Consider the following 23,002-nt stretch of genomic DNA (forward strand, 5'->3'; position numbering starts at 1 on the left):
GGGGGCGGTACCTGGGCACATCCCAACCTGACTGACAGACCCCGACCCTGGTCAGTCTGGGGCAGAACCCGAATGCGACCAGTCTCTCCTGCCACCACCTCCGCACCCGATATTGTCACCCACACCGACGAGGCTCCTACCACCACCACCACCACCACTGCCATCATCAACGCTGCCACCACCACGGGACGCTGTTAAGGCCAACACCACATCTTCAGCTATACCTTGAGCGAGGCTGTGTACCAGGTAGATGCACTATTCCCTCCCTCACTTCTCTCTCGTCACTACACTTCAGCAATCAGATATCGAAGCATTTCATTCTCAGAAATTAAATGATTACTTACGTGTTTCATGCGACGTTGTGTATACACTAGTGTACTTATAACCGTACTTAAACCATGTTTTTAAGTGTATCTGAGTCTCCAGGCGAATTCTCAAATATAATGAAGTGTAATTTTAAGTACAGACGCAAGTGTGCTGAATTAGGTTAACAAATATATCTACAAAAACTGTTCGGGTTATTGTGTACGATCCGGTGTACTACTGGAAGTTATCTTGATACAGGATATCGTACATCTCTAGAGATCTTGGCTATCGTGCTGAGGAGGGGAAGTTGTTATACGCAACGGTTGTCCCCCTAAGGATATCGTACATCTCTAGAGATCTTGGCTATCGTACTGAGGAGGGGAAGTTGTTATACGCAACGGTTGTCCCCCGTAATCCGAGCTAAAAATATCATCAAGTCTGCCAAAGTTATTGGCAAGTTTGAGTAACCGATCCTCGGGGTCTCAAATAATGGAAAGAAGGAGCTAAGCTATCGACGTCGCTGCTGAGCACCAGGGTTTTTAAAAAAAGAAGTTTGATCGTCATGCTAAAGGGGTCGAGTCGTGTCACTCGGAGGGTCGAGTTACGATTACTCAGTGAGTTGACTAATTGTAACTGGAACTTTTTTTTTTTAATAAGTGTTAAATGAAGGTTTGAAAAAAAAAAAAAGGTTACTGGAGGGATTAAGACGTAATGATAAAGGAGCTAAGTCATCCAACCCTAACATTAAGATTTACCTAATCAAAAGGTCACCCACCATAACCAGGGAGGTCAAGTCTATGTGCTCAAAGAGGTCAATCATCATACCCAGAGTTACGACTCTCTTCTGAACGGGTTAAATCATTGCCTTAACATGGATTTCGCTAAAGGTAGCGGCCTGTCATTGTATGGTCACTGTAGCCAGTGGCCTGTCATTATACAGTTACTGTAGCCAGCGACCTGTCATAATACAGTCACTGTAGCCAGTGGCCTGTTATCATACAGTCACTGTAGCCAGTGGCCTGTTATTATACAGTCACTGTAGCCAGTGGCCTGTCACTGTACGGTCAATGTAGCCAGTGGCCTGTCATTATACAGTCACTGTAGCCAGTGGCCTGTCATTATACAGTTACTGTAGCCAGTGGCCTATTATTATACAGTCACTGTAGCCAATGGCCTGTCACTGTATGGTCAATGTAGCCAGTGGCCTGTCATAAATTATACAGTCACTGTAGCCAGTGGCCTGTCGTTATACAGTCACTGTAGCCAGCGGCCTGTCATAATACAGTCACTGTAGCCAGCGGCCTGTCGTTATACAGTCCCTGAAGCCAACAGTCTATAATCATAGACACTACTACTGCTACAGTAGCAGTAGTAGCAATTCCAGGCTTCTTAATTATGGTTCTCGAATCCTATTCTCAAACATGTAATTCTCATTCTCTACAGTTCCCTGTTACATCCGGACACTGTGTTCAGTTTTGGTCACCTTATCTGAGAAAAGAAATGGAGAGAGAGAGAGAGAGAGAGAGAGAGAGAGAGAGAGAGAGAGAGAGAGAGAGAGAGAGAGAGAGAGAGAGAGAGAGAGAGAGAGAGAGAGAGAAGAAGAAGGGCGAGCTACGAAGTTGATTCCCGGACCAAGGAACAGATCCCTTCAAAATCGGGTCGAGGAAGTACACTTATTTAGCTTAAAAAAAAGGCTAATGAGGCGATTTCATACAGGTTTTCAAAACTAACAGACACAGATAACGTGCAACATCACAGATAACGTGCAACATCACAGATATCGTGCAACATCACAGATAAAGTGCAACATCACAGATAACGCGCAACATCACAGATAACGTGCAACATCACAGATAACGCGCAACATCACAGATAACGTGCAACATCACAGATAACGTGCAACATCACAGACAACGTGCAACATCACAGATAACGTGCAACATCACAGGATAACGTTTTAGAATGAGATAACAAATACTTCGCTTTCAGTCAACGTCTGACGACAATATTTGCGCCTCTGTAGATCAAGACAACACAGGGATGTACCATTCGTCCGTTTCTGGTCTCCGACATCACAAGCCCCGGCCGTGACCCAAGAGGTTACAGGCATCTAGTAGTGTCTACTAAGAGGCAGATGAATCATCATACTCACTCACTATCGTCACCTACCAGCCATATCACCATCAACATCACCCCCCCCTCATCACCATCTTCATCATCCCCCAACACCATCTTCATCACCACCCCATCACCATCTTCATCACCCCCCATCACCATCTTCATCACCCCCATCACCATCTTCATCACCCCCCATCACCATCTTCATTACCCCCATCACCATCTTCATCACCAACATTAACCAGCATCATCACCGACACTTACAGTGAGCCAGGGGAGTGGGGGTGAGGGGATATGCAGGTGGGTGTGGAGGCGTGAGGACATGCCACCTGACCTTGTGGTCATACCCTTAACCGCACCTGACCTTGTGGTGGGAATCACGCGCTGACACCCCCCCCCCCCTCCCCAACCATCATCCTTGACCATAGGAAAAGGCAACCATAGTCCTGTCACCCTGGCCATGAAAGGATGAAGGAAGAGAGAGAAGTGGCACCTACACAAACACACACACACACACACTTACGCACCCTTAAACTATTAGTACACCCAGCTGGAGAGATGTTCACGAACACACGCAAAACACTACGTACATACATGTGTACACACATACAGGTAAGATGTGTGTGTGTGTGTGTGTGTGTGTGTGTGTGTGTGTGTGTGTGTGTGTGTGTGTGTGACAGACACACCCGACCTTTATCAACAATGGTAGACTAAAGAATAGTCTTTTTTTTAGAGTGTTTTTTTTATGGTGTTATTAGCGTTACTAACCATGGGCCCGCCCGGAGTCGAATCCTAGGCGAGGCAGTTGGCCTACACCCAACCCAGGTGTCCATCCGCTCCCCGTAACACACAAACAACTAATAACAAGTAGCAATTACACACACACACACACACACACACACACACACACACACACACACACACACACACAGGGACACGTGCAGTGACAATCCATCAACCAGGCTGGGCATGGAACAAAGCACAGTGAAACCGTACGTTTGTCTATTATCGTACCGATGGCTCCAACCAAACCCCACGTCTACCCCCAAGTCGGATTACGAATAAAAGTCGTCGACCCAGATTTTGATTTCTGCTCTCGTGCTCCTCTCGTCTCTTCTCCCGTTCGCTCGAATCACGAGACTTTGCCAAAAGACAGGGCTAGCGCGTAGCGCTCACCGCAAGATCGCAGGAGTGTGAGTGTCCGTGTCGTCAAGTGTTTATGTGTTAGAGATCGTATAGCTATGGACTGAAATCCAGCAACTTTCATTTTGGTTAGAGAGAAAGGAAAGACAGCAACTTGGGTCAAATGAGTGAAACCTGACAGCCACTAATGTGTTCGCTCACCACTGCCCAAATACGAACTCACCGAATCAAAGATGAAAAGCTCATAACAAGAGTGTTATATAAAAAGAAAAGATATGCTAGGCAACTTGTTGCTTTTTCTGAGTTTTTTGGTGTTAAATCACTGCTTATTAATGGCCCAAGTCTCATAAAACTGGATACAACTGTTGTAGTGCAGTAAGTATATTTTGGGACCGTTGACCGTTTGAATCAAAATAAATTTACGATATTTGCTAACGTAGAACAGCTGATGCCATTCAATCAGGACGTTTATTTAATGAAAAAGTCAAAATTCTTTTGCAAATTGCAAAAAAAAAATATTTCGTTACTATAAACATACATCAGAGTTGTAGGAAGGTGGAGACTCGAACGCTAATTTCAACGACCATGAAATTATCGTAAAATTTTCCTACACACTCACACACACACACACACACACACACACACACACACACACACACACACACACACACACACACTATTTTTTCCCTATGAGCCACTTTAAAAAAAAAGGTTAAAATAGTAAAAAAAAAAAAAATACATCGCATCATTATCATTACGTTAACCGTACACTGCATCGCTCTAGGATCGTCCCTCCCACCCACTCCCTCAATTCGGTAAGCCGCTGTGGTTGGTACAAACAGTGGTATACCATCCAGGTCGGCGGCTGCCTACCATAAAAAGAGAGAGAGAGAGAGAGAGAGAGAGAGGCGCCAGTTATCAGAGCCACCCGACCGGTCGACCGCCGGCCAACGAGAGGAGCTGCTGACACAGGTAGATGTGCGTCGTTGGTACAACGGCCGCGATAGTGATCCTAGGGGGGCATAGCTGCCTCGCCCATATAAATGACCTCTCTTGTTAGTGGGGTTCCACTCACTGGTAGATCAGAGAGAGAACGAAAACCCAGAAACGAAATGACTGTTTGAGTTGGGCCTCATCGACAATCTTCGTCAAAACATATGAATGATAAGGATGTAAATATAGATTAAGAAAGAGTTAATGTTAAATAGAGAGAAGGAAGGAGTCCGTGGTAGAACGAGAGGGAGAGTAAATCAAGGATAATCTTTTTTTCTGTATGTGTGTGTGTGTGTGTCTGTGTGTGAGCCAGTCCGCCAAGGTTAGACAACCCGCGACTGAGCCGCTCACGGCGGGCTTCCCGCGCCATGTTTGGCTTTCACCATCCAGATGCTCGGGCGACCCCATCCCACTGAATGTTAGGCTGGTTAAAAAGGCTATTTTTTCTCATTCTTCTTTAAGTTTAAAGCAAAATTTAGATACAAAGTCATCACCTGATCAAAATACACAACACTAAACGTAATAAAACGTAGATTGGACTAATCGTAACGGAAAAGATTAAGCGGTTGAATCCGCGACGCTCTCTGCTGGGTCAGTGAGCCTTTAATGGCCCCCTTCGATCTATCGTAAACACGCGATGAACCAGTTTTTCCTCATAATATAACCAGTAATAGATTTTGTTGGGCATCACATTACCTTGTCACCAACCTTAACATGAGAGTGAATAATGAGGCATCATTATCGTCCAACTTCTCCTAGAGCTTAGTGTAGATGGCGACGTGGAATATCAATAGATTAAGCCCCCTTTTAGCCAACCCCACACTGAGTGTATATGTAACCTTCCATACAGCATAATATTGCATATGTATATGTATATCATCAATTATAATTAGTCCCTGGAGCATGGCAATTTAACTCTGATTACGGTAACTCGCGCGTTCATTTGTCGTACTCGAGCAGTTAAGTTGTCGTATACTCACTTGGTGAAGTCTTGTACCCAGGTATCGTTACTTAAGGCGTTAGGTCATCGTAATCGAGGCGTAAAGTTCTTAAGGTACTCAGGTCGCTGAGTCAACTCACTCAAGTCATTATACCCAAAGGTTAAGCCATCGTACCCATGATGTTAAGTTGTGTACTCTAAAGGTCAACAAATAACGATTAGATATCATATATACAGTATTATGCTGTGTGGAAGGTTACATACATATGAATACACGAGGCTTGTCTGAGGGACAGTAAGCCATTATCATATACTTCGAGTAAGCTGGACGTGGTATTAATACTAAAAAGAAATCATAGACACAGTATCGAAATGCATGTTACGCGGAAACGGCGCGTTTGAAGTTTTTTTTTTTTTTACACCTTAGTATATTAAAATGTGTAACGCCCCAACTCCTAATTCTTGAACTAATTTCGTACCCTAGCAGGACGTGGTATGGATGTGTTCTTGGCCTGTGTGTGTGTGTGTGTGTGTGTGTGTGTGTGTGTGTGTGTGTGTGTGTGTGTGTACACGTTTTCTGTAATCATCTGTTTGTACTGTACAGGGAGGGAGTTCTACACTCGCGGAGCCTCATCTCGTCAACTCTTGCTGCTACCACACAATTGTTTTAACTTCACGTTGTTCACATATACAATTTCACCAACAAATTTATTCCATTCATTCACGACCCTTAGGCCTTAAAAGTATTGCTTCTTTACATCTTTTCTACCTAGTTTCTTGCTTAATTTCAGCCCTTGGCTCTTCCATACTTGCGTCTTTTCAGGAACTGCTTCTTATTGACATCAAATTAGTCGAAAAACTTCAGGCTGTGATCAAGTCATCTCTAAGTCATCTTTCTTCCACTGTGAACAAATGTATGGCCTCTAACCTCGCTGACTCCTCTTTACCCCACCTTCCTCTGTTTCGTCATCGCGTTGCGATGTTTCCTCTGTTTCGTCGTCTCGTTGCAATTTTTCCTCTGTTTCGTCGTCTCGTTGCGATGTTTCCTGTTTCGTCGTCTCGTTGCGATGTTTCCTCTGTTTCGTCGTCTCGTTGCGATGTTTCCTCTGTTTCGTCGTCTCGTTGCGATGTTTCTTCGTTTCGTCGTCTCGTTGCGATGTTTCCTCTGTTTCGTCGTCTCGTTGCGATGTTTCCTGTTTCGTCGTCTCGTTGCGATGTTTCCTGTTTCCAAAAAAGTGTCTGTGATGGCGTCATCATGATATCCTTAGGGGTTTCCGGGCGTTTATCATACCTTCTCTTCTTTTTTCCTTTCTCTGGTTCAAAGGCTTCCTACCTTTTCCTTTCACTTGTGTCTGTCCCTTAACTTCAGCAGCGTTCTTGTGTAATATATCGCTGGATCATCACTTCCACCTCACGTGACCAATCCACTGGTACATATTGTTCTTGGGCCGAACATTCTTCCTAATCCTTTAGTGCATCTCATGAGACGTTCATCTGAACTCTGTCTTGTAGCTTTCTGTTGGGTTGTGTTGTGAGTCACATCTCCTGGAAGCCTCGTATTTCTACGAAGGTTTATCACTGGCGAAAAAAAAAATTGGGGGGGAAATAGTTCGTCTCAGCACTGAATCCTAAAGGACCCCAATTTTCACATGTATCTGTTTCGAAATGGCACCTTTGATATGTTTCCTTTGCATCCCTCCTACCAGGTGATTTTCGCTAAGTCATTTCTGAAGTCCTTTAAAACCTGAGTAGAGTTTTGATTTTATGATCAAATCATCGTTGGGAATTATATCGAAGGCCTTAACATAGAAAAAATATGAATTCAAACCACCTGTTTTCTTTTAGGGGGTCACTTAGTTTCTCCCTGAAGTCCAAGAGAAGTGCTTCATATAACCTCTTTCATCTGAATGCATGCTTCCCCATACGTATATTTATTCTCTTTCACGAAGTATTCAAATGTTTGATTCCTGATTATCTTTACTAGCTTCCAGACCAAGTTTGCTAGAGATACAGGCCTGTACCTCAGAGCAACATCTCTATCACCTTTCTTAAAGAAGGGTACTACATCTATTCTCTTCCACTCCCTTGATACAAATCCTCTTCAGATGAAACCATAAACAAACCCGCTAGTTAGTTGTCTACCTAGGGTTTCTGTCCATCGTCTGGGTACATATTTCGAGATATTGTACAGTCCATAGACCTTGTACGGGTCTACTTCTTTTGCGCTTCCCAGCATGATCCTCATATGGCATCAGTACCATCCAGCGTCCCATTTCTAACCTTATCCACTAGTAGCGGGAGATACCAATCCCCTATGACAGAAATACCATGAAATTTTGCACAAATTCTTTTACGTATACTTAAATCGGTGTTTAAGTCATTGCAATGTGAATTCTCCAGTCTGTTGTTCTTCGCTCTTTAACTGCTGGAATTCAAAAGAGGGCGAAGAAAATGAGGAACGGGAGAAAAAAAGAGAAGGTGAAGGGAGCAGGTACTGAGGAGGAGGAGGAATGGGATGAAGAGACCTCAGAACAAAGGGAGGAAGCATTATTTTACAGATGACATACATGGCAACTCTCCTGATCTTCAGAATGGTCCAAGTCCTATGGAGAACAGCCCTTCGGTGCAGAGTGCATTAGGGTTAACTAATAATTATAGAAGGCATTCGTTATTCATAGGTCACCATTACCGTGTTTATAAGACATTTATATGGCCCCCCCCCCCCCCCCACTACCTCGCTCACTGCGAACAGCCTCGTACTCCACTCTCTCGAGATAACACCTGATCACTTTCACGATCTGTTAGCACGACTGCGGTTTTGAAGATCAATAATAATACTGCCCATGAAAGAACCACGAAAACTGAAATAGGAGACCACGCCTGTATATAGCGGCTGTCCATGATGTAAACATTTCGTTCGGTGACCTCGAATATAATGAGTCATAGTAAAAAAACCTAATGATGCATCAAGAAGCTAAGCTAAGGGGGGTAAGTTTCCGGACTATGAGGGCGTCCCCTGCACACAATACCTACCTACCACTTGACCATCTACGTATTGTACACCCCAGCCCTCCACTTCTGGGTCCGCCTTTGCTCACCTTCGACCCACACGAAGGTTCTTCTGTCTCAGGTTCGTGACGACCCTGGCACTACAGGTTACAATTTAAGCCAACTCCTCCCAGGAGATAGACCAGAAGGAAAACGTCCACTTAATAGGACGGGAAAAACGTCACGTTAAAACGATGATTGCCTCCGAAAATCTACCCTTGCTTCGATTTTGTCATGGAAGACAATCAAGTCCTATCAGGCAACGCAGTAATGTAAGCTTTAAATTACAGTTAAATGGAACTGATTCGTTCATTGAACGAATACCTTAACACACACACACACACACACACACACACACACACACACACACATGTAGGTGTTACCGGACTTCACATGCTTGTGGTTAAAAAGCGAGGGAAAAGTAACTTTGGCTAGGCTGTGTCATCGCCTGTTGACGAAAGGAAAGACAGTCATGGTGGAAGGAACCTTTCAAGCTAAGATAGTCCATCCTCTTCCTGCTACTGGATGCAGCGCAACCTTGGAGGTGCAAGAACTCCAAGAAAGGGGTCCTTATTGCATTGACATGACAAGTAGTGAGTGAATGTGAATGAATGCGACTATTTCTTTGTTACTGGCGCTACCTCGCTTACGCGGGAAACAGTGAACAAGTATATATATATATATATATATATATATATATATATATATATATATATATATATATATATATATATATATATATATTCTCCCCTATTCCCTGGGGATAGGGGAGAAAGAATACTTCCCACGTATTCCCTGCGTGTCGTAGAAGGCGACTAAAAGGGAAGGGAGCGGGGGGCTGGAAATCCTCCCCTCTCGTTTTATATATATATATATATATATATATATATATATATATATATATATATATATATATATATATATATATATATATATATATTTCATACATATTCGCCTTATCCCGCGTTAGCGAGGTAGCGTTAAGAACAGAGGACTGAGCCTTAAAGGGTATATCCTTACTTGGCCCACATCTCCGACCGCTGGATGTGGGTGCGACCGGAGACTCAATAAGGTTGGAAGGGGCTCGTGTGGTGGTATATATGTACGAAAAACAACAAAGAAAACGAGACAAAGCTTACAGTGACTATGCAACACAATACATGAATAAAATGTAACACTGGCCATTGTGAAGTTGGCACAGAGAACTACGACTCGTGGTCTCACTCAAATTGGACACCACAAACTATCGTCATGCATCGGCATCGTTTTATAAGTATTTATGAAAAGGGTAACTTTTACTCATTCTAACTCCTCCTGCTTTATCATCATTCGCACTATTATGATAAAATATAACGCAGTTTAATCTAGTTCCTACACTGGCTCTTCCACCTCTCTGCGAATTGGCGGGGTTTCGATGGGCGAGCGATAGCTACGTCAGTCGTTTCCAAAAGTTTTCACTCTACCATAGAGAATATTCACGACATTAAATCAAAATAACAATGACAGAAGTTTGTGCATGCTGTAATAGCACTTTCAACGCATGCTAGTGAGCATCTAGATCATTTCAGGTCTTAAGACACTTTATTTTGAATGAGACAAAACCTTCAAAAACGTAAGTAAAAATCATGTCAGTATTATGCAGCAAATGAAACACACCTGTTGCTCGTGTCAGCACGTCGGCTCTGCTCCTGCCGACCACCGCCGCCTCTACTACCCCTTTGTACTCACCCCCGCCTTCCCAACCGTGGCTAACAATTCTCCCCCCCCGGGGACCAAATCTTCTACCTACCATCAACGTACCTTATCCTTCTTCTTGGCTTGCGGGTGGAGACGCCACGCTGGCCTGAGAGGGAGGAGTGGCTAGACTGAGCTGGAAAGTGGTGTGACCGGTCCTAGCGGAGGCACGGGGTGATGGGGCGGCTAAAGCCAACAGAGCGCGCCATACTGGGGCAGTAAGCGGCATCATCATAGTCGTTTTTCAGCCTCACCTGTTTCAAATGGATACATGCTGTTAGCAGTTTGTTCATGACTCGTCCTTTAAAAATCCAACATTCTCATGACTCGTCCTTTAAAAGTTGGGTTCCTGGCAAGGAGGAGGGAAACGTAAAGCAGTCTGTGAGGGTGAAAACTATCTGTGAAATACTAGGCTGGACAAAATCTATCCCTGACCTTACCCAACCCCAGTCATAAGTTGAACTTTACTCAGCCTTTTCTCAAAGCAAGCCTAACTTCAGTCCAGCTCACGTCTCACATTAGCCTAACCTTATTCATTTGCATCCCACTCAAGCCTACCTTTAGTCATGCAAACCCAGTCCTTATAAGCGCACACCCACACAAGCCCCACCTTGAGGACACACTCACTCAAGCCGAATTTCAGCGCACTCATGTAAATCCAACTTTAGGTTAGCTGGTCGATGAAATGGGGTACTTGCCATAGGCCAGAATGTGTGTATGTACGTGTGCTGTGTGGGCACACAAGAGTAAAAAACATGGTACATATATGAGGTTAAGAGACGAGGCAACATGTGTAAAACTCCACCCCCCACCCCCCATCTCCTTTCCCCAGTAACACACAAATAATCACTCACACAAGCTTATTCAAGAAAGCCCATAATCAATGCCAAACTCGTCGTAAGTCTGCTCGTAATAACAGCCATACGTCTGGAAGCCTAGCTAGCTAGCCTTGAACGACGCCAGCCTTCCATACCTCACAGGACAAAGTCCCGTGCCCCATGCCCCTGGTCCGATCCCCACGACCCTTATCAAGGATAACCCATAGCACCGAGAGCAACAACAGGCGGTCGACCTTCTCTCCCTAACTGAAGATTCCTGGCCGTAAGCAGTGCAAAGTGAAAGCAGCTTTGTTGACTCCCTGTTGTATGTCAGTGGTAACCTGTGAAATGGCCAGGTTTTCAGCGAGTCTCCCTCATGATTGAATTACTGGAAAGAATTAAGATATATTACAAAAGTAATCAAGTTCACTACGAATGATTCAAGTAACTGTGGGTGAGCAAAACAATGAATACCATCATGGACTCATATCATAGAGTCTCCGTTGCATTCCTCTTGATAATCTCCGACATTAATGTATGTTCGAGTGACGACATGGGGATGGGGGAGGACATGACACATCATACTTTCATGATCATTATTATAAATGACACGATATTTCTCCGTAAGGTGTTTGAGTTTGAGTGTTCAGAATTTGTATGTTTAGGTTTGAAATCACTTGTGATACAGCATTTTCAGGTATCCTAGGATCTTGCTGGTAATCTGTTAGAAATACCCTGGGCCTCACGTTAATTTTCCCGCATGCGTCGTATATGCTTCTTACAGTTGTTTGAATATTTCACTGTCCTTGTTTTTTTTAAAGCAATTCTGACTTTAACTGAGAGGCAGTTTCCGTCTCATGATCCTCTTTGCGTGATTTTCCGGTGATAAGTTCGGCAGGTCAACTCAATGTCCCTCTCTCGATTTGATTCTTTAAACTTCACATTTTCCTCGGCTGGATTTCAGTGGGTATTTTTCTATCCATTCTTGTATTTTGTGTAGACCTTCATACAAAAATTCCAATTTTATCATTTCATGATAAAAAAAATATTCAATTATGATAAAATTTCATCTTGCAAGACATTTCAAAAGGTTAGGAAACAGCAGCGGCTCCAATTACAAACCGTGGGTAATCCCACGTTACCTCTCGCCCAGCTCAGGAGACTTCCCTAGTGGGTTCTTTGCTCTGTCTTAGCTGCTATCAGTCCACTTACGTGGCCCCCTATGTCACTAGCTTGGCGATTTACTTTCATCAGTCTCTTGGGAGGAACGCTATCACAGGCCTTCTGGCAGGACACGTACCCATATCTTCTCTTGGAAGTCCCGGAATACAACGAAGTTTACAGTGACGAACGTATCATGATTTCTGGAAAGCGAAATCAACCACAGAATATATATATATATATATATATATATATATATATATATATATATATATATATATATATATATTATCCCTGGGGATAGGGGATTAAGAATACTTCCCACGTATTCCCTGCGTTTCGTAGAAGGCGACTAAAAGGGGAGGGAGCGGGGGGCTGGAAATCCTCCCCTCTCGTTTTTTTTTTAATTTTCCAAAAGGAGGAACAGAGGGGGGCCAGGTGAGGATATTCCACAAAGGCCCAGTCCTCTGTTCTTAACGCTACCTCCCTAACGCGGGAAATGGCAAATAGTTTAAAAGAGAAGAAAAAGATATATATATATATATATATATATATATATATATATATATATATATATATATATATATATATATATATATATATATAATTAGAATAAAATTTTAAAGTTACAGCGTTAAGTGCAGCCTATCAGTAATCAAGCCTAACTTGAAGAGAAAGAGAGAGAGAAGCAAGAGGGAGGTACGTAACGATTACAGTGAGGTTGCGAATAGTGCCTTTTAAGGTGAGGGTTAAAAACGAAGTGTAACGAATGAGGGATAATCATGAACTCTATACCGTTCATGTTGGAATGTTAACGTCTAGGTGGGCCACCCTCCTTGCCTCTACCTGTCCAGTGATCACCACCACCCTTCCCTACCCTCCCCTAACCAGGAATGTTGCACCTTCCTCGCCCCGGGTTGCACACCGAAGCAACTACAACAGCACAATCGAAGTCTTTGTTGTTTTCCAACGTCGTGTTCGACGGTTTGACGTTCGCTGGCGGATCAAACTTCGCACATAATGTTGACAAATATTTCTAAACGTATTTACGAATCTCTAAATCCTTTCTAATTTCTATGGGAGCGATCAAGTTCTTACAACCATCAGTTCACTCATACTAGTGGAATATATAATATCAATGTTATATATATATATATATATATATATATATATATATATATATATATAGAGAGAGAGAGAGAGAGAGAGAGAGAGAGAGAGAGAGAGAGAGAGAGAGAGAGAGAGAGAGAGAGAGAGAGAGAGAAGAGGTAGTGAAAGCTTTGCGGAAGATGAAAGCCGGCAAGGCAGCAGGTTTGGATGGTATTGCAGTGGAATTTATTAAAAAAGGGGGTGACTGTATTGTTGACTGGTTGGTAAGGTTATTTAATGTATGTATGACTCATGGTGAGGTGCCTGAGGATTGGCGGAATGCGTGCATAGTGCCATTGTACAAAGGCAAAGGGGATAAGAGTGAGTGCTCAAATTACAGAGGTATAAGTTTGTTGAGTATTCCTGGTAAATTATATGGGAGAGTATTGATTGAGAGGGTGAAGGCATGTACAGAGCATCAGATTGGGGAAGAGCAGTGTGGTTTCAGAAGTGGTAGAGGATGTGTGGATCAGGTGTTTGCTTTGAAGAATGTATATGAGAAATACTTAGAAAAGCAAATGGATTTGTATGTAGCATTTATGGATCTGGAGAAGGCATACGATAGAGTTGATAGAGATGCTCTGTGGAAGGTATTAAGAATATATGGTGTGGGAGGAAAGTTGTTAGAAGAAGTGAAAAGTTTTTATCGAGGATGTAAGGCATGTGTACGTGTAGGAAGAGAGGAAAGTGACTGGTTCTCAGTGAATGTAGGTTTGCGGCAGGGGTGTGTGATGTCTCCATGGTTGTTTAATTTGTTTATGGATGGGGTTGTTACGGAGGTGAATGCAAGAGTTTTGGAAAGAGGGGCAAGTATGAAGTCTGTTGGGGATGAGAGAGCTTGGGAAGTGAGTCAGTTGTTGTTCGCTGATGATACAGCGCTGGTGGCTGATTCATGTGAGAAACTGCAGAAGCTGGTGACTGAGTTTGGAAAAGTGTGTGGAAGAAGAAAGTTAAGAGTAAATGTGAATAAGAGCAAGGTTATTAGGTACAGTAGGGTTGAGGGTCAAGTCAATTGGGAGGTGAGTTTGAATGGAGAAAAACTGGAGGAAGTGAAGTGTTTTAGATATCTGGGAGTGGATCTGGCAGCGGATGGAACCATGGAAGCGGAAGTGGATCATAGGGTGGGGGAGGGGGCGAAAATCCTGGGAGCCTTGAAGAATGTGTGGAAGTCGAGAACATTATCTCGGAAAGCAAAAATGGGTATGTTTGAAGGAATAGTGGTTCCAACAATGTTGTATGGTTGCGAGGCGTGGGCTATGGATAGAGTGGTGCGCAGGAGGATGGATGTGCTGGAAATGAGATGTTTGAGGACAATGTGTGGTGTGAGGTGGTTTGATCGAGTGAGTAACGTAAGGGTAAGAGAGATGTGTGGAAATAAAAAGAGCGTGGTTGAGAGAGCAGAAGAGGGTGTTTTGAAGTGGTTTGGGCACATGGAGAGGATGAGTGAGGAAAGATTGACCAAGAGGATATATGTGTCGGAGGTGGAGGGAACAAGGAGAAGAGGGAGACCAAATTGGAGGTGGAAAGATGAAGTGAAAAAGATTTTGTGTGATCGGGGCCTGAACATGCAGGAGGGTGAAAGGAGGGCAAGGAATGGAGTGAATTGGAGCGATGTGGTATACCGGGGTTGACGTGCTGTCAGTGGATTGAAGCAGGGCATGTGAAGCGTCTGGGGTAAACCATGGAAAGCTGTGTAGGTATGTATATTTGCGTGTGTGGACGTATGTATATACATGTGTATGGGGGGGGGTTGGGCCACTTCTTTCGTCTGTTTCCTTGCGCTACCTCGCAAACGCGGGAGACAGCGACAAAGTATAATAAATAAAATAAATATAAAATAGAACACCAGGTGTGGACATGAATCGTCATCAATCTAATGATGTAAAGCGAAAAAACTCTTACTACACTGTCTCATGTTACGTCAATGACCCGGGGGTCGGAAGTATTCCTATCTTTAAAAAGGCGTAAAGATATTGACCAAAATTTGGCGACCTGAGCGACGACACCTCCCTAAGAGTAAGTACTTAATGCTTTGAGTACGATGGCTTAAGGAGGCTGAGCTAGTGCGTGGACGGGACATCCATCGTATGTTTTGGTAAATCGTGACTTGTGTGGGTGATTTTATTTATATACATTTATGTTGGAGGGAGGAATCCTGGATAGCGTGGAGGAGGGGGTAGGACAGCGGGGGTAGGTGCTGAAGGGAGGGATGCCGGGTGTGTACAAGGTCCTTGTGGTCTTGCCAAGGTAAACATGTTGGGCCTGATGTTTAGTTAAGTCCTCACATCTGGCTACCCTGTTTGTCGCGCCCTGACATCCTTACATCTTATATTCTCCTTTCTCTCCCTCCATGACACCCTTATCTTAAACTTTTCCCTCTCTCCCTTCCTGACACCCTTACTTAATACTCTTCCCTCCCTCCCTGTCCCGTACTTATCCTCTTCCTTCCCGACTTCTCTGTCTCTTCTTTTTGTTCTCGCCTCCATCCCTATTCCTCCATCTGCCGCTTCAGCCTCCTTGCCTTTCCCTCCATCCTTACTGGTCCTTGCCTTCCCGTGAACCATCTACTTGCCATGCTTCCCCCAGCTATGCTCCCTCATCCTCAGACCTTTTATTTGTCTACCTGGACACCAACAATATTTTCCCTGAACCTTTCCCTCCCTCTCTGCCTTCACTGACCACTCTCTCCCTCCCTCCCTACCTTCACTGACTTCACTCTCTCACTCCCTCCCTACCTTCACTGACCTCTCTCTCTCTCTCTCTCTCACTCCCTCCCTGCCTTCACTGACCGCTCTCTTACTCCCTCCCTTTCCCTTAACCGAACCTTCCTCCCGTCAGTGGTCGCTTCCTCACTGCATTCACCGATCGCTCCCTTTCTCTCTTCACTGGTCCCAGTTACACCCTTCCCACCTCCACCATCCTCTTCCTTCACACCTAAACCCATCCTCCTCCTTCACTAACAACAGCAACCAGTAAGCTGAGAGATTATGTTGCACCATCTACACACCATATAAACCATTTCACTTAACCCATTTTCTTTGAAGTCTTTGAGTGCAACGACTGAACCCTGTTCAATACGACGACTGAACCCCTTCAGTGACTTAACTCCTTAAGTGCATCGACTTTTTTTTTTTCATTGTATTCAAGGGATTAAGCGTCGTATTCTGGGGGCCAAGACTCAGTGTCAAAGCTCCCAAGTTCAATCATGTATTAAATGTAGTGTGAGACACTGGCCATGGCTGCTCTCTGCCTGTAAACCACAACCTGGTCACCTGATCGACCCGCCCTTCCCTCACTACATAGCAATGTCCCATATCATATCCTCTCCCTGTTTCAAGTTTATGTTTTTCATATACCATAAGTTCTCTCGTCCACCAGTTTCTTCTCATCCTCCATCTTCTATCTGAAGTCCTATATCAGTTTTTTCTTTCTAGTTTTCTAGATGCTTTGTTAAACGCACTCAGTCCTTAAACCAATTTATTACATTTTTTCCCCCCTGATGGTCAGTTACATCAAACAGAATCCCAAGTTCTAAATTATTCCCAGTATTATTAACTAAATTTGCGACTAGAAATTCCCACCTAACAACCTTCCTATAAACTTTTAAGACATTTTTCTATACCTAACCCAATTGCATCCTACCGTCTTTCCTTCACATCAGATCATCGTATGCGTTAATGTTTCAAGCTTATGAACACTGACGTGAATATAAAACAGCATACGTGATAAGCATCACAAATTTTCTCATTCCAGAATCAAGCAAGATGAGACAAGACGCCATCCACCCGTTACCGCTGCTGCTGCTGCTGCTCTCCACGGTAAGACCGCCCCAGCCAAGATAAACATGACACAGGGAATCTCGAAAGTCAGGAATGAGTGGGGAAGAATTCATCATATTACCTGTAGTTCAAAAAAAAAAAAAAAACGCTCGAAGTGAAAGTTATAAATTTACAAACACATACCCATGAGTATTCCGTACTCATGGATATATGTAAGGAAATGCATGATATAAACTTTGGATATTTCTTGGGCTAAAAGTAAAATGCAGAATTCCTCCCTCTCATTCCTGACTTTTGAGACACCCTTTTACAACATTGTTTTATGATTCGCATGTTGACACGTCCTCCGCGTTGCTTCAGTCCTCTCTGGTAATATCCTGCATTAAAACCTCATGGATATATATACAGTGCATGCATTGTTTTAATTCTTATCACGTAATTTCTTACTGTAGCATCATCGAACCTGTGGATATATTTGAATCTGGCCACTCCTATCTTTATCTACAATTACCTTATTTCTGTTTTCACACCACAGGCACAAACCAAGATGAAAAATGTTCTTATAAGAGACGACTCTTCTTGATGCCTGGTCATGCATGGTACACACGCAGTTGTCTGTTAAATAAGCAAAATGGGCATTCCGCCCTATTTCCATAATAATCAATCAAATTACTTTTAAAGCAACATCATGACCCAAACCGGAGAGGTAAACATTGACAGTAAAACGTACAACGCAAGTCTTCCACCTCAGAACGGACGGCTGTCTGGTCTTGGCCGGATATATTTAGCGTCGACCAAGTTTCGGTGTACGCTGGAAATACTTGTTATATTCGTGATGCTACCATTGTTTTATTCCGACAGGTCAGTGCAAGCCTTCTCCCAGGCCTGGATCATCACGGGGACCACACCCACCACCACGATGACCACGCCCACCATCATCATGATCACCACGCCCACCACCACGATGACGACGCCCACCACCACCATGAATTTCCGCTCGCCACCGGGGATGAAGCCGCTTTGGCCTCCGTTCGCATCAACGAACTGTTCTCCGCCATTACCCAGGACAACCAACAGGTTTCTAAGATCATTGTCGTAAATAATTCGTTGTAACTTTGTAATTCTTATCCATACAGTGTAAGGATACGATCGCCGTATACGGTAAAACCCTTATAAAACGATCAGACAACACTCGTCAAATATCGTGCAAACTATGGCAACCATGGGTTGACCGATCCAGTTTCCTTCCTCTCACAAGTTCTTTTTACCTTTTTGGTTTCTCTCATATCCAAGAACCTCTCTTGTCTATCATCGGTTTTTCAATAAGAAATGATGTCGGTAAATTCTCTTGACGCGACATGATTTACAATTTTCAGACATATATATATATGACTTGATGCCTGTCTTGGACAATCACGTGTTTACCAAATGGCGTCCTAAGTCTCTTCGTTGTATACCAACTGACTGTTATATTTCTCTCTTGTGTCCCCTGATGATGTGATTATTACACGAAAGTGCACTTGGGAACTTATCGTGTTTCATTTTCCCCGTGCTCATAGGGGGGGGGGGGGCATTTCTTTCGTCTGTTTCCTTGCGCTACCTCGCAAACGCGGGAGACAGCGACAAAGTATAATGTAAATAAATATATATATATATATCTTTTTTTTTTTTTTTTGCTTTGTCGCTGTCTCCCGCATTTGCGAGGTAGCGCAAGGAAACAGACGAAAGAAATGGCCCAACCCACCCCCATACACATGTATATACATACGTCCACACACGCAAATATACATACCTACACAGCTTTCCATGGTTTACCCCAGACGCTTCACATGCCCTGATTCAATCCACCGAGTCAGGTACCCATTTTATCCACCAACCCTTAAGGGTGGATGAACACTGGGTTGACTATGAACCAACTACCGCAACCGGGATTCGAACCTATGCGCTCCACCCTGGGCGGACTGTGAATGCATCCCGGTCAGGAATGCCAACTTCTACACCAAGTCAAAAAATAATGATTTCAGCCACAACTAATCAACAAACACGACTCCTACAAAAACTATCTTACATCTAAATTGTATACATCAGTATGTGCCATATCCTAATCATCCACATCAAGGATATCATTAGCCCATTGTCAAATAATAATGGCACAGTAACTAGCAACAATAAAGAAAGGGCTATTCTGTTACACTAGTATTTCGAGTCGACCATCGAATATAAGTGTAGTTCTATCATAGGCACGAAATGTACTTCTGGGCATTGAAAATGAAAATTTGGACATCAAGAACACTGAAAGCCTCAAATTACTTAAGTATATAGAAAATAAAATTGAATGAATCAAATGGTTCACAAGACACCTCATTCAAAATATCGGGGAGGGGGGGGGGGGGGAAGTTGGCCGGCAAATAGATTTTCCGATCACTAAAATATTCAACAAATACTTTCTGGAGGGGAAAGTGCCAAAGGACTGGAAGCTGGCTAAAGTAACACCAATTTTCATAAAAGGAAATAGAAAATGCACTTCGAACAGCCGTCCCAGTAGCCTCAGTTTGGTTCCAGGAAAAGTCTTGGGATAATAATTTCTTATAATATCGTTAACTTACTAGGAGAAAATTAACTGATAACTAATCATCGACTCGGTTTCCGAAACAGAAGATACTTTTCATCGAATCTAACTGAATATCCCTTTTTGTTCTACCCTTGGACTTTCGTAAAGCCTTCGATATAGTAGCACATAAAAGACTGCTCATGACAGAGCAGATCGAATCTATGCGTGGATAACAGATTGGCTTTAATAAGTAAAGCAAAGAATGGTATCAAAGGGGGGAAGCATCCAACTAGCTTCAGATGTGTAGGGTAGTTCCGTCAGGCTCAGTCCTGGGACCCATATTTTTTCATCATCTACAATAACGACCTGGAGATGGGACTCGCCGGTAGAATCTCGAAATTTGCCGACGACACGGATTTACGATACATAGCCAACCCAAAGGAAGACTAACGATGATCCAGAGGGATTCTGACAAACTGGCAGAGCTGGTAGAAACATAGCAGACGGATTTCAGCGTAAACAAATGCAAAACAATGCACTTTGATGCTGTAAATATGCACTATGATCTCAAAATGCATAGTAAACCACAACTAGAAGTTAAAAATCAAAAGGATGATTATCAGTCATCACTTTGAATACGATAAACACTGCTTTGCCACATGCAATAAAGTTAATAACTTGGTTTCATAGAAAATATAAACCACAAAGCAAATAATACGATACTTACAAAAATGGTCAATTCTGGTCACCAAATCTAAGATGAAGAGAGACTAGAGCGAAGTAGATGAGGAGCAGCAACCAAGCTAATCCCTTCATTGGGTTTCTGGGACAATTACAAATAATCAAATGACACACACACACACACACGCGCGCGCGCGCGCGCGTGCCAGTGGTACTTGACAAGCATTAACCATGGATATAAAAAGAAAAAGCATACCAGTAGATGCCTGTCTACCAGCCTTGACCTTCATGATCTTGACCCTTAGTTGAAGGAATCCGGCCCGAGAGGACAAACCTGTTTTTGCTAAACATTTATCCTACTATTTACGCGCATTACGTAATTCTTATCTAATCCTTCAACGCATGGTGAGTGCGACTGCGCACAGGAGAGAAGGACCATGCCTTACATAACTAATCGCGAACAGTGGGCTATATTTCTCAGGAAAAGCGGCGTAGTATTAAGCGCTAATGAATACAACAGCATTCAAGGGAACGGCAGCTTAGCTACTTCTTACACTAGGTCATCGAACAAGTACTTAGTTCCAACACAACCCAGAAAGTACAACTCCAACTGCAAGGCATCAGTTGTATCTTTCTTTAAGGGAGGATTTGGTACTACAGCACATTCGAGTTATGTTCTAAATGCTAGTTGTTTACTGCAGTAACATACGCGGTAAAAGAGTGAACATTTAAAGAATGACTGTGTTCCGTTTCTTGACTGTCTATATCTAGTCTACCGATGATACTGTTGGTGTTTATTGCGTATAAGGAAATTAATGGTAGGATAGTGCATATACATAACTGTGAAATGAAAGCCCTGATCACTTCCTCCACGAAACAGTATTGCATGTTATTGAATTTAATTGCTCTGAATTGCTACATAGTCTCAGAGCCAATCTCCGTAACACATATGCCTAACGATTTTTGTTTTTACCATTATGCTTTTACAACTGGTCTCCGGACAAAATACTATGGTTACATCATCTCACAACTGTCTTAATTCATTCTACCTCCAGAAGAGTGGCTCACGTTATTCACCGATTCGACTAGTTCCCCTGGTCCCTTCCTCTCTTTCGTCCTATTCTCGTCTAAATTGCAGTCAGTCCAGTCAGGATTTTCACCGGATTTGGTACGCATGCGCGTCAAGATGCACAACAGCTGTTACAGACGTCCGGTGAAATGTGAACATGCAAATTTTACGTGTTTTATCTGTAATATCGTAAGTATGCCCAGTGGCATATCAAGAATCTGGGAACCTTGGGATCAAAATAAAAGGTCAGAGGGAGTTTTCCGACCCCCCAAATATCAGATCATAAGTAAAGTAGGATCCTTACATTTCCTGGACCCTAGGCTATTGGATCCTGAGATTATTTAAGAAATCGGATTATTCTTTCCTTATCAACCCTTCCTTTCGCTAAGCTATAAGGTACTTGAATAATATAAGGTGAGTAGGATCCTAGCATGAAATACGGATAATAGGATATTCCCATTTTCAGCCCCCCCCCCCCCCCACCCGAAATGACTGGGGACTACCCCCAACTTCTTCACACCCTCAGTACTGAGGACGCCAAGGAAACTGAACAAATATTTCCACCTTCAGGTGAGAATATCGCGAAACAACTACTCAAGTACCAGAAGGGGAACCTGGTGTTGTGAAGCAAATCCAGTCAGCCAGTCAAATTACCACATTCACCAGCAATCACTGAAATACATGACCACATTCATCAGCAATTCCGCCAAGTGAATGGGCTCCACGGAGTTCGGACAACCAAATGAGCACATTCATCGAGAGAGGCTATTTTCTGTGTAACTAGCGAACAGGGGGACCAGGTTACCCACCGATTTCAATCTCGTGTGAACAAGTCCACACCTATTCTCTCTCTCTCTCTCTCTCTCTCTCTCTCTCTCTCTCTCTCTCTCTCTCTCTCTCTCTCTCTCTCTCATACATTGCTACAGCTGACCACTTTGTCTTAGCTCAAGTCACCAGTACCGCATAATTAGACTGAGATTAATATAGTCTGAAATATCTGATGATCTCAGGCGACAGATCCTCCGTCCCACATTCATATATGGCACTCGTTTTGCAGTGATCCTAATTATGATATAAATTTACCTGTATGCGCTGTTTCCTAACTTTCCTATAACAGCTTTATACGTACTTTACAGAGGTCATAGCTTGACCATAAAATTTTCTCTAAAAAATCCGTTTAGTTGTACGTTATATAATAACGTGTAGCCCTAACAGTGTAGTATTGATTTTAGCTTTCTTTTTGTGTCATCTTTTTCAGCATTTATCGACAATTCTATATAAAGAAAATCGAGATTGACAAATATCAATTTGATGAGGGAAGATATAATCGCACACTCACCTCACTGTTGGTAAAAACAACACACTGGAATTAAGAGCTTTCCTCATACCCTAAATATATCCATAAGAGCTTCCACAAGACATCTGTCAACACTAGCACACGCTTCCTCCAGATCCACAATTGACACACAGATCTCACTCTTTCACAAGGTATATCCCACACACCCTCTACCA

At 43.2% G+C, this 23,002-nt stretch overlaps 1 protein-coding gene across 1 annotated transcript in view; it reads left to right on the plus strand.

Moving 5' to 3' along the window:
• LOC139766623 (uncharacterized) overlaps window positions 1–23,002 on the plus strand; it is a 28,244-nt gene continuing 5,242 nt past the window's right edge. The window contains exons 1-3 of the mRNA XM_071695491.1: window positions 1–246; window positions 17,164–17,228; window positions 18,051–18,266. Coding sequence (XP_071551592.1) covers window positions 17,175–17,228; window positions 18,051–18,266 — 270 coding nt within the window. The 5' untranslated portion in view covers window positions 1–246; window positions 17,164–17,174. The remainder of the gene's footprint in view (window positions 247–17,163; window positions 17,229–18,050; window positions 18,267–23,002) is intronic.

This window comes from Panulirus ornatus, chromosome 58 (assembly GCF_036320965.1).
Source record: "Panulirus ornatus isolate Po-2019 chromosome 58, ASM3632096v1, whole genome shotgun sequence".
Classification (NCBI taxonomy): Eukaryota; Metazoa; Arthropoda; class Malacostraca; order Decapoda; family Palinuridae; genus Panulirus; species Panulirus ornatus.